Source organism: Ischnura elegans, chromosome 12, assembly GCF_921293095.1.
Source record: "Ischnura elegans chromosome 12, ioIscEleg1.1, whole genome shotgun sequence".
Classification (NCBI taxonomy): domain Eukaryota; kingdom Metazoa; phylum Arthropoda; class Insecta; order Odonata; family Coenagrionidae; genus Ischnura; species Ischnura elegans.
Window position 1 is genome coordinate 79,419,352 of NC_060257.1, and position 12,519 is coordinate 79,431,870.

The 12,519-nt window shown below is 36.3% G+C and overlaps 1 protein-coding gene across 1 annotated transcript in view; it reads right to left on the reverse strand.

Moving 5' to 3' along the window:
- Positions 1-332: 332 nt before the first annotated feature.
- LOC124169071 overlaps positions 333-12,519 on the reverse strand; it is a 156,241-nt gene continuing 144,054 nt past the window's right edge. Inside the window, exons 7-9 of the mRNA XM_046547545.1 lie at positions 9,266-9,388; positions 9,087-9,171; positions 333-1,376 (exon numbers count right to left, since the gene is read on the reverse strand). Coding sequence (XP_046403501.1) covers positions 1,289-1,376; positions 9,087-9,171; positions 9,266-9,388 — 296 coding nt within the window. The 3' untranslated portion in view covers positions 333-1,288. The remainder of the gene's footprint in view (positions 1,377-9,086; positions 9,172-9,265; positions 9,389-12,519) is intronic.

Here is a 12,519-nt window from a genome sequence, read left to right on the forward strand (position 1 = left end):
AGCATATATGTGATAGATATACAGCAAAAATGTCTTTGTTAATTGCATAACACCGATAGATTAATTCAAGTTATTTTAGGAAACCCTCAGGGACTTCAAAGAGTTGAATATTGAAGTATGCTTTGTGTGGTGAGGCAGGTATCAAAAAAGTCTCATTTGCCATCACTAGACACAAACTGTAAGAAAGGCGAATGGGAAAGAATTATTTTGCATTCCTAATTGAGAAAACAGATTGATTTTAAGTTGGCCAATGAGCCAGAATACCCACTTAGATTCCTTCAGCTTTTCTGCTGCAGCTAATTAACACTAAGGAATGTAAATAAAAATGAAAATTCATTTATTAATTTTTAATTATTGCTAATTCATTCCGCAAACATTATTTGGAATGTGTTAAATTAAGTATATAACACTTGTATTTTAACTTTTACAAAATTTTACACAAATGCATATGCATTTTATACAGTGGTAATCTATCAATTTTTGGCTTCAATAACCTTATCAAATTTGACAAAGGATAAATAATATGCCTTCAACTTTCATGGGCATTACAAAATTTCTCTTATTTGCTCTAAACTCATGGTTTTACAAAAATTAGTAGATGCTAACATACCAAAATACAGCAACAAACTATTTATAAATTTCTCTGAAAAAAAAAAACTGCAGCCCAAACGTACATTGACAGCTGTAAAATTAACTTTGTTGGGCATTTTTTATCGTTCTTTGGGCCTGAGAAGGCAGTGCATACTGCTCCCATCTCTTCCTCTAGATGTCCCTTCATATGACGTTGTCCGACATTACAATATTTAAGCCTTTTAGGCTTAGAGTGGTACATACAAATTGCGTGGATTTAGGAAGAGGGTTTCATATAAAAACTGGTCTTTATTATCACAAGTCACAACAAAAAGATTGTTTAATCTAAAGATTGGCTTGTAAGGGACGTGCGTTTTGGTAGTTTCCACAGGAAACCAACACCAAACCAGCATGTCTACATCACTAAATAACAGTCAAAGTCTCCCTGAGAGAACATAAACATTGTCCAAAGCATAAAGGCATCTGACTGATGAACATAGCATCAAAAAATTACCACCTTAGTAAATCGGTGCTTTGGCTCAAAAATTAGCATTCAATGTGTCAGTGCGATCCTGTAGATAATTTACACGATTGACAGAACAGGTAACATATTGAGTAATCCACTTTTGTTTGTACAAATCTGCATAAAAAATTCAAAGAAAAAATGGAAAGGACAGTGTGTATTCATCATCTTCTCCTTGTTTCCTTCCCTCTGCAACTATACATCCGATGGCTTTCCTGTCATCAGCTCAGTTCCATTCTGGGCTATTTGAAGTTCCTCTTCTTGAAGCTCAGTAGCCAGTTTCCTGGGGGAACAATGGTTAATGAAAGATACATGCTTCAACGCACGTCATCCAATTAGCATATTGATGCTATTAATTAGACTCATATTTTAATTCGTATGATTAATAATCCTGATATTCGCTATGCACTTAGGAAACTTTTCTGGAGAAAAGAATGTTGAAGAAATAAATGTTAAAGTTGCCGTCAGAGCTGGATTCAGTATCAAATTTGGAAATTTTTTTGTAGGGAATGCAAGCTCTACATTGAATACAACTAAAGCTTCTCTCATGTTTGGTACTTGTAGCCAGGGGTGGATCCGGGATTTTTTTCTGAGGTGGGGGGCACAAGGGTCTGACTAGTCTTTTTTGTATTTTGTTTTTAATCTCATATTTGAGATTAACCTCTTCCCTACGCAGGGCGTGATTTCACGGCCTGAATTTTCTGATGCTAAAGAAGGAAGGCCGGATTATCACGGCTTGACGTTTTCGAAGCAAAAGGCCAAAGGCTGTGTTTTCACGATTTCGCGGTCAAGCATGCCAAGTGGGTCCCAACCGCCATTAGGGTCTCTCGGCGTGAGAGGTCCGACCCTTTCATATTGTCCGCGTGGGGATTATCTCGGCCCATCCCGGCACTTAGTGACCCACTCAAGGAAGGTGCTCATGGTCACTTATTTGTTTATAAGTTAAAATAACTAAAAACGTTTATGTTGCATTTATTGAAAATCAATGCGAGGAATTACATTCTGTATGTTCTGCTGATTGGTTCCAAATTTTAAACGGAATTCTAGCGTTCATATTAACGGAGTTGATCATCACCTAGAACAATTTTTGGAGACGCTAAGGTTAGATGTTTAATTGTTATTTTTACAACTCACTAGCAAGTTTGTAGGAGCGATATTGTAATGATTTACATCTAAAAATATAAGTTATTTTGTTAGCTACATTCTAGATGTACATTTGCGGTGAAATTCGATAGAATATTCGATTTAACTTCTATGAATAAAGCCCTCGTAATGTAATAAAATATGATTCTCTCACTTCTTTGTCGTGAGCCAAAATTACAGCGACTATTTTTAATAACCTCTTACCAACCTTCGAATACAAAGGTATTATAAACGAATTTCGCTATAAATACTGATTAATGCATATCCTAAAAATTCGTAAATTTAATGTACGATAATGTATGATAAGGAATGTTTTACGTAGACACATGTTGTGAGAAGCATTCCATACCATTGCAGGAAAGACAACTGCTCTACCCAGGTAGTTACTCTCATATCTTGGATCTCTGGTCAGGTTGCACCTCACAGAGTTAGTTCGGGACACATTAGCGCATTAATGTTTTCTTAGAAAAACTTATTATCCTCCAACTGGAAGACCCAAGAGTATATTGGTGTAAGTATTCTCCTACGGAAATATGTACGTGAAAGATGATAACCTCACTCTTCTCGGAAAAGCTCATTTTCTTTTCAAAATTTTCTTGGCGTGTATTCAAATTTAGCCGTTAACTATCTGTACGCATTCCGCTACCTATACCAGGGATGGTTTCTGTGGAACCCTGCTGTGCGATGCAGCCCATACCATGAATGAAAGAGAACTGCACCACCCAGGTAATTACTCTCATATCTAGCTTCTCTGGTCAGGATCCAGGTGGTCTGCTTTGTGCCCCTCACGGGCTTATTTCGGGACACATAGCGCATTAATGTTTTCTAGGAAAAACTTATCATCCTCCAACTGGAAGACCCAAGAGTATATTGGTGTAAGTATTCTCCTACGGAAATATGTACGTGGAAGATGATAACCTCACTCTTCTCGGAAAAGCTCATTTTCTTTTCAAAATTTTCTTGGCGTGTATTAAAATTTAACCGTAAATGTTCTGTATGCATTCCCCTTCCTCCTCCTGCAAGGATTTTTTTCAAATGATATTTCGGTGGAATTACATTTTTTCTTGGAATTATACATCCAGGATTTTTTTCTTGAAGTGCCTTTCGTTTCGCTTTCGTTAGTTTTGCTTACGTTCTCGACCTTTCGGAGTTGCTTGGCCGAGAGGAGCGTTAGGCACATTTCCTGGACTTAAAGTATTTGTTGGTCTATGACATAATGCCGTTTTGCTGAAAACCCTAAAAATAACCGTAGAACTTCATTTAAAAGTTCTTCAGGCATTGCAAAATGAAAGGAATACATTGACGAACTGACATTTAATGCAACAGTAACAATTAAAAAAAATTAAAATTGCACTGGTAACAATTAACTGACCGCAAAAGTACGCCGGGATGGGCTGCTCTCGGGGAAAAGGGTCGAGGATTATCCCCACTAGGAAAGGTCATTAAGGGGAGGAGCGACTACCTGGTCAGTCCCGAGCCGAAAAAAAACTCCGTACGGGGTGAAAAAGAAAATCTCAAACCCTTCGTAGAGCCAAAAGCAACTTCCCGCGAAGGAGCTCGGCTCGAAAAGGTTAAAAACAAAATACAACAATTACTGTAGAAAATATTCTTTATTTTGATATGAAAGTTATTATTCATAAATTAAATGATTGAGGCTCTGTGGTTATTACACAAAAATAAAAACACTTATTTTTTATGGTTTTAAAGGTGTTGCAAGATAATTAATTTACTTCATTGACTATTTTTGAACTAATAACCATGAATTTTTGCTGTGGCTGTGTTAAAAGAAAATCTCAACTAATTGTCACTTCATCTCTGTAAACCGAAGAAGTAATACAAAATGCCATGCATGGTTGGGAAAGGGGAATTTTTCTTATTGTTTTCCTCACATATATATTCCCTGACTTACACCATTGATGTGCACATGATAATTCCACAGAGGTGGTAAACGAATTTTTTAAGTAAGTAATTATAATTGCTAATCGATAATGTCAACAATGGTTGTTAAAAATAAGATTAAACCCTCAATTTATAATGCTCATTAATATTTTGTAATCTATCCCAAAATCCTCTGTTAAGTGGCCACCCCTGCAAACAGCTATATTTTCCTGGAACCAGCAGTCATCACCTTAGAGAGATTTTACTGTAATTACCAAGGGACTGAAGTCCACAAAGCCCCTTACCTGACTAGATGCCTGGAAACTACTATGCTTGTTTATTCAACTCCACTTAATTTATCCGAGAAACAAGATTATATACATGTTTAAACTGTACAGAACAAAGGGGAAAGTTCTCTGTCTTTGTAGTCAAAATTAAAGGCAAATTGAGTTTCCCACTTGGTCAAAGTTGACATGGCTGCCGATGAAGTCAGTTTTAGAAATGTTGACAGTCGTATCAGCATTGATCTAGTGGGAAATCAGAGTTGCCCTCCAAGATGCTACATGCTGGAAACACACCAGAGAATACTTTATGTAGCATTTATAAATTTCTTCGATATAATGGATAATTATGTATTACCTTTGACTAGCAATACATCTACAAGCAAAAATATCTGCATATTTAGGAAAACGCATCTGACTAAGTTTTCCTGGATATCACACAATTACTAAGACCACTTCTTTTTTAGTTTTTGAAGTGCAACTTGCCAATTGTCCTCAGGGACGTCAGAAGCTGTGGCACTCGAGAATTTTTTACTACCATTGTTCGCCAGGAAAAATGAGACATCATATCACACTATGGACCTTAGTTTTTGAGATATGTATTGTCGATAGAAAGTGATCTACCGATTTGATCGATAGATTTTTCTTCCTCATAGGAAAATCTACTAAAATTGGTAGCATATTAATTGCGTAAGCTTGGTTTCGTTAGTAGTAGGACCTGCCCGCCTTTGTGACGGTGCAGGATTCCTCGTCCCTTCCTTCCTTCCCCGTCCTTTCCCTGGAGGCATCGTCGGGCTCTCATCGCGGCGGTGCCTCCTTTCCTTGTTCCTTCCCGTCCTTCCCCTTCTGGTGGCAGAGGAGAAAAGCTGATCGCTTATAGTCCCTGCCCCAGGAGTGTATCCTGCGAACCCGACCCAAGGGTTTCGTTCCTATTGTCGATAGAAAGTGCTAGTGAGTGCCAATATTTATGCAACCTACTATACAAAAATACCAGAGTATAATAGTAATATCGCTCCATTTTCATTTACGGAGATTCTGCTGGTCTGTTGCTAGGTTCGAGGAAGACTGTGGAAGGCCCTATGCTGCCATTATATTGCAGCATAAACAAATTGCAGGCTGCATAAATACAGGCGTTTTACTTGTTCTTTCTATCAATGATGCCTCGAAAACTTAGACCCAATATATGCTTGAACAAAAACACATATATCTAACAATGTTCTTTTCCACCACACTGTTTGAATGCGATCTTTTGGTGACACTACCTTGGTACCTTCCCTTTTAAGAGCTAGAGATAATGAAAGCGTTAAGTGGAGAGAAAAACGATCCATTGTGTTTATATTACAGTTAAACACCTAAAATAAATTAGAGTGCAATTCTCCCCAACAACACACATTTGGATATACATATGTATATATATTGTATTTTCATGGGTCACATACATATATATTTTTGTTATGTATTACATCTGTAGTACATATGTATTATTGAATGTATTTCCTTTGTATTCATACATATGTAAAAGTGGCACTTGTTACACGATAAATACATTTGTATTTTTTGTGTATTTTGAAATTTGGATACTTATGTAAATGTGGTGAAAAATACACAAAAATACAAATGTATTTATCGTGTAACACGTACCACTTTTACATATGTATGAATACAGAGGAAATACATATGTAAATGTGGCCAAAAATACACAAAATATACATTATGTATATTTCCTGTAATACTTGGGAGGTAGATTTTCGTGGCGTCTTGCGAAACGTTCATAAACATTTTTTCCAGAAATAATATGTTCACAGCAAACGCCAGATTTCCCTATTTTAATGATCATTCATCCATTCGAATTTATACCCAGAAAGCTTAAAAATAAATCATATACTAGTCGATGTGAGCAAGGGTAGTAAATATGGCGGCTATTTATGTTAATTTGTAAATGCACGCGAAATACAGACGTATTACATATGTAAAATTCAGTTTCTATCCGCGAAATATACACATGGAAAAATGGTTCACAATACATGAAAAATACAAAACATAGTACTTGCACAGATCAAAAGTAAAAGCGAAGTTTGATTTTTTAAACAATATTTTAATGTAACTGTTTAGACAAAAAATTAAATTCTCAATTCCGCGGCTCACTGTCGCTAGGGAAGTGAGTGGGAGTGATACAGTTATAATCTCGTTGACAGTAAACCTCGGCCTCGGCATTTCGTTCGAGACTACGAGAACGTGCTGTAGGAGGAACTCCGGCATCTACGCTAATAAACAAAAGGAAATCCGTTATTAACTAGCTACTGATGTATAGTTAATTTTATATTTGTTTGTATTATTATACTAATTGGAAGAATTGACATAGTGTTTTAATCCTCGATAACCGGTGCGTGTGGATGGTGTGCTCAACCCGAAGCTATGTTTTGCTGGAAATGTGCTTCAATCCCACACGTTATTGCGATTCGTGCAAGCCAGCTCCAGCAGTTTCCTGTCACTGGATTATTAAGGTAAGGTATGATTTATCTTTTATTGTATTGTACGCCTACATAGACTACATTAATTATGTTATTTGAGTATATTTGGATACAACTATTGGCGCAATGTGTTGACCACATTGCGCCAATAGAGGTAATTATATTGTTTATGTTTGGCTATTGTTTTCCTTTTTTGTTGAGTTATGTATCGAGGAGACTGGTCTCCATTGAAGTTATATGGTAAAACATAGTAATGTCAATCTTGTACGTATAAATTAATAGATTATGCGTCGTATAGTAATTCCGTGCTTCGCGGCTGAAGTTAAATTTTTTCTTCTCTTAATTAAGAGCAGAAAAAATTGTTTAAGGAATGTTTTCGTTCACGTGTAAGTTGTTTTATCGCTGTTTATTACCACAACCTACTGTATTGTAGTTCTTGCATTCCTAGTTATCCTATGCTTTAGTCGTAACATCTTTGACCGTAGACTTATCAACGTAGCCTTGTCACTAATAGATTCCTAGAGGTTCCGAGCGGTTTTGCCCTCTACTTCTAATTATTTAACGAACAAGAAGTATTGGTCGTGTAATATCGGTTCCCTTAAAGCAAAATGTAATATTTCTTTCATCTTGAAATGCAGTCAATCAAGGTGCATTTCGTCATTATTATTAACACAAGATAAATACGTAATTTTCATGCGAAAGTTTGTCATTATATGTAAGAAAAAGGTGCGTACGGGCCAAATTAATTACTTATAATTTTCTTTTCATGCTCTTTCGCGCATACCCAGCAGGCGACGATGTAAATAGCTTGGCCTGGACAAGAGGAGAATGGATTACGGAAAAGACGACGAAGCAAAGCCAGAAGACCAGGTGGAATTGTTAATACCGAGGTAAGCTTTGAGGGAAATTTTTTTTTTACCATAATGGAGAGGTTTCTTAAAGTTAAGCCTGAAATTATCGGTTATGTATGAAATTTATTTGTTTGAAAATTTGATATCACAAGTTTATATTTTTTCTGTGTGAGTCATCCGCTACTAAATCATGGTAGTAATATATTAGTATCATGTAATAAATAAGCATACCAATGGATTCACGTTTTCCTAGTTAATTTATATTTAAAAGTAGTCATATGATCTTTTCTCATATTTCTCATTCTTCTTAAGAGAAAGGCTATTAATTTTGTAAAATGAAAGCATATCCCCAAAATATATGATTTCTCAAAGGACAAGGTCAAATCTGTGCTAGTTGGGACCTCGACATTATTGGTAAATGAAAAAATTTAAAACTTATGTCTGGAATCTATCAGAGAAGCCAAACTTTCATTTGCATTCAGAATACAGAATTAGTACTAAAATTACAGACTTCACAGAATACTGACTGCCTATATGAATTGATAAAAATAAAATTGAAAGGCCTTGAGCTCCTATTCAGATCTTACAAAAAGATATATTTTTGCATGACTTTTAAACTTGACTTCTTCTTTTCTCCTTTCAGAAAGTGGCTAATTGTGCAGAGTTGGTTTCCTGAATTCAGGTTTCTTCTTGTGCAATGGGTTACAACGCTTGTTCCGTGCTAACATTTTTTTCTATTTTCCAACTCAAACCATTGTTTGTACTTGATTTATCTTTGTGCCATTTTTTTTAAACTAAGTTTCACCTACTGTTTGCTGGCCCTTAATGCTTGTTAGCAATATTCATGGCCACACTTGTTATTTGTGTGTATTATTTTATTTTTCTCTTTGAATAAATGTTTTATTATCTGTACGTTCTGGTTTCCTTATATTTATTCATCCGTTTGATCGATATTGATATTAAGTGGATGTGGGTCAGAAAATCAATATGTATAATTCGTGTACGAGGGCCTGCAGATACATATGTATATTACATGTAAGGATATTCAGATTTCCAATTTGTAATACGCATGTATACATACATCCTGAGGGACTTTTGAGCCACTTTTACGTGAAATATACAGACGTAATACGATTGTATTCCATTGTATACATATGTATAATTCATGTATGGGTATTCAGATTTCCAATTTGTAATACGCACGAATACATACATCCATAGGGACTTTTGAACCACTTCTACGTGAAATATACCGATGTAATACGATCGTATTCCATCTTATACATATGTATTTGGTCACGTTTTTTGTGTGTATTATTGATGTAATACAAATTCCGTGTTATCTGGGCTCTAGGATTTTAAAAATTACCTCTTTTTAATCTGGAATATTATAAATATGATGATCCCATTTCCAAAAAGTAGAATTCCAATGATAATGGTGGGGATGAGGATATCTGGAAAAGAAACATGCAAAGCATGAAATTTCAATCATCATTAAGTTTGAGAAAGCAAGAACATATATCAAATCAGGCATTCAGCCATTCTTACCAAACATGAGGTCCGTTTCCATCCATGCCTTCTTCATTTTGAGCTTTTCAGTTGATTTCGAATTATCAGGAAAAGCAGACAACTTTTTGGTTATGTTTCCTTTGACCAGAATGCTGTCACCATCTGAAATTCCAGAAAAAGACTTTGGTCACGATTTTGCTGATTCAAAATTTGAGCACTAAGACATTTCAACTAGGTATTTTGGTAACAATTCACTGTAAAACATGAGAGAAGCATTTCATGTGTGCTCTGGACGTAGGGAAGTCAGCCAAAAAAATGTTTCATGGGGAATGAGGGGGTTTACTTGTATGTATGGAGAATGAAGTATTTGAGGTGTGTTTAAAAAAGGAAACGAGAAATATTTCCCAAATGTATTCACCTTCCTTAAATTTCACTTTCATAAATATTCTAAAAATGCAGTTCCAATATGTACCCATACAGCACACAAGGTGGAATACGTATGCATTGCATCTGTAATACAGCCAAAATACACTAACGATAAGACTGGATGCTGTATTCAAGCGTAATACAGCCGTAACGTCTGTGTACTTTAACTGTATATATGCTTCAAATGTCCTCTAGTACACATATAATTCAGTGTAATACATGATGTACAGTAGTGTATTTTTCCACGAAAATTACATGGTGTACCTAAATGTATATTTCTATGGAATAATGCCCGATGAGGACTAATAGATAAAGAGTCTTTTACAATAACTTCTTAAATTAAACACAAGTTTTCAAAAATCAAGTAGCTCGAAAAGGAAAAAAAGCTATAGCGAGATTCCCTCACACAGGAGAAACTTCTTGAATTGATGATCTCAATCTTCTGAGTAACCGTGCCGCTTGATAGAAGGTATCAAAAGTAATGGTGGCAACAGTTTCAGAGGAAACAGTACTGTGCTCAGAGATGATCTTATGAGTGGACTCATTAAAATCATTAATGCGCGACTAGGCAATTATTAGGTTTTGAGAGTGTATATAAATCCAACAATATAATTTTCCTCAGCATTGTACTATCCCTCACGTTATAATTAATATCTTTGGTCGCTAATATGAGCTCACAGGTTTATGCATTATACTCGTAAGGATACACCTATGTGCATCATGTAAATCCCTATATAATAATGCTGTAATACAGCAATAATAAGTTACAAAATACATTATGTATAGTATAAATCAATTTCCTTGGTAAATACATTATGTAAGCGAATTCTTGTGCGGTGTGGGTACTTTACTGAGATAAAAAATTGTGAAATTTGGCAAGCCATCATATAATCAAGAAACGTCACCGTTTTCATCTCTATGGTTGCCTCCAAAATTTCTGTTGTCCGTACCATGTTAATAGTCAGTTTAAATGGATTCACTTTCTCCCCTCATCCCCCCTAGAGATGACAAGGGGTGTTCCCCTGCAGTGGCACAGCGAGGGGGGGGGGTTTTGGGGGATAAAATCCCCCCCAGAGCTCAGAGAAATTTTTAAGTTTAATCCATGTTACATAATTGGATCAGCATTACTTATAGCATAGTGTTAGGATTAATCAAATATCCCTCAGAAAGCTGTAAAACTCGCCATTTTGAACCTTTAGTCTTAAAAATTTTCTGGCGGAGGGCTTCCCGCAACTCCTGCTTATCCTGGCAGGTATGCAATACTCCCACACACCGAGTATTAGTTGCGCCTAAAACCCCCCCTAGCCTTAATTCCTAGCTGCGCCCCTGTTCCCCTCACTACCCGAGAACCAACAAAAACCCCCAAGATGATTAACTAAGACTGAAATTTGATTTTATATCCAGCTGCGGATCTGATTTACCGTACGAACTACTTTTGGGGGTTGCAAGTTTTAAAATGTCTGTTAAGTTTTAACTGAGCCATGACACACCTGTGGCAATAATTCTTGATAATTAATAAAAGTGAAAGTGAAGCAAAGAGGAAAAGTTTGGTACATATTTCCAGCCGCAAATATTTTCCATGATTTTTGCTTAATACTCTAAAACTATCTCTAGTAAATATCCTAATGAAAGATCGGAGAGCCTATGTGTCTCAAACTAAAGATACGCGTCTACTTATTACGTCAGGTTTTTCCAGAAAAAAGGGTCAACCATTTTACGACACTAAACCACACCAATATTAACTAAATTATATAATTTTATTACCATTACCATTATTATCTAATATATTAGGTAATAATGGAGAATGTAGATAATGTACCATATTACCAGAATATAATGTTTTTTTATTCGTTAAAATGCTTCAAAAACTCTACCAGAAGCTTAAATCTCAGTCAAAGAAAAATGAGATAGGGCGTGTTTTTGGAAATTAAATCATGCTTGGTCCTCTGTATCTCCGCAACGACTGAGTTACACGAAGAATGACTTATTGTTTCACGGTCATCAGTTATTTTTGAACATATACGCCAAGTTTCAAGTCTCTTCCACAAAAAACGCTATTTTGGAGTTATGTTCGGCTTTTTCCGATTTCAGATCGTTGCGGAGCGACGGCGAGAGCACAATATGCGTACAGTGAACAAGAAGTACAAAAAATACGCAGCGAATAGATCGCGATATGCTTTAGTTTAATAAATTATGACCTGAAAATTTCAAGAGCGCAATGGTTGAATAAAACACGATAGCACTTTTTCCTCAAGTTTTACTATTTTACTACGCGTTTCAACCGCTAGGCCATCATCAGGTACATATGAAATGTCTCCGAGCTCTGATGGATTAGTGGTGGGGGAAGGAATAATTGAGATGCGAGAGGGGTGAAGAAGTAATTGAAAGGCCGGACGCTCGGGAAATGGAATGGCAATGATTGGGGAGTGATACGGAAACGTTTATTCTTTCAGTAGCGTACTGCTTCACAGTGGCGTAGCCAGGAATTTCGTTCGGGCGGGGGTCCAAAACCAGGGGGGAAAATTTTTGAAAAACCGGGCACTAAGTAATGAGTTTTAAACTAATTTTAACACTTTTCATAATCGAAAAAACTTGATTTGTTAAAGAAATATTTTGTAAATTCCTGATTTTTCAAAATTTTGTTTTCTTTTACTTAGCCAAGGGGGGGGGTGGCCGGACCCCCCGGATCCCCCCTCTTGGCTACGCCACTGCTTCTTCTTGTAGTTGAACTCGGGCTGTCCGCGGGGTGAAAGTCTCCATTGATACCGACGTTTCGAAAACCGAGTCAGTTTTCATCTTCTAGGCCAGTGGCGTGACTGGAAATGTGGCCAGAAAATTTAGGTAGGGGGTGAATGTCAGGTGTCTGC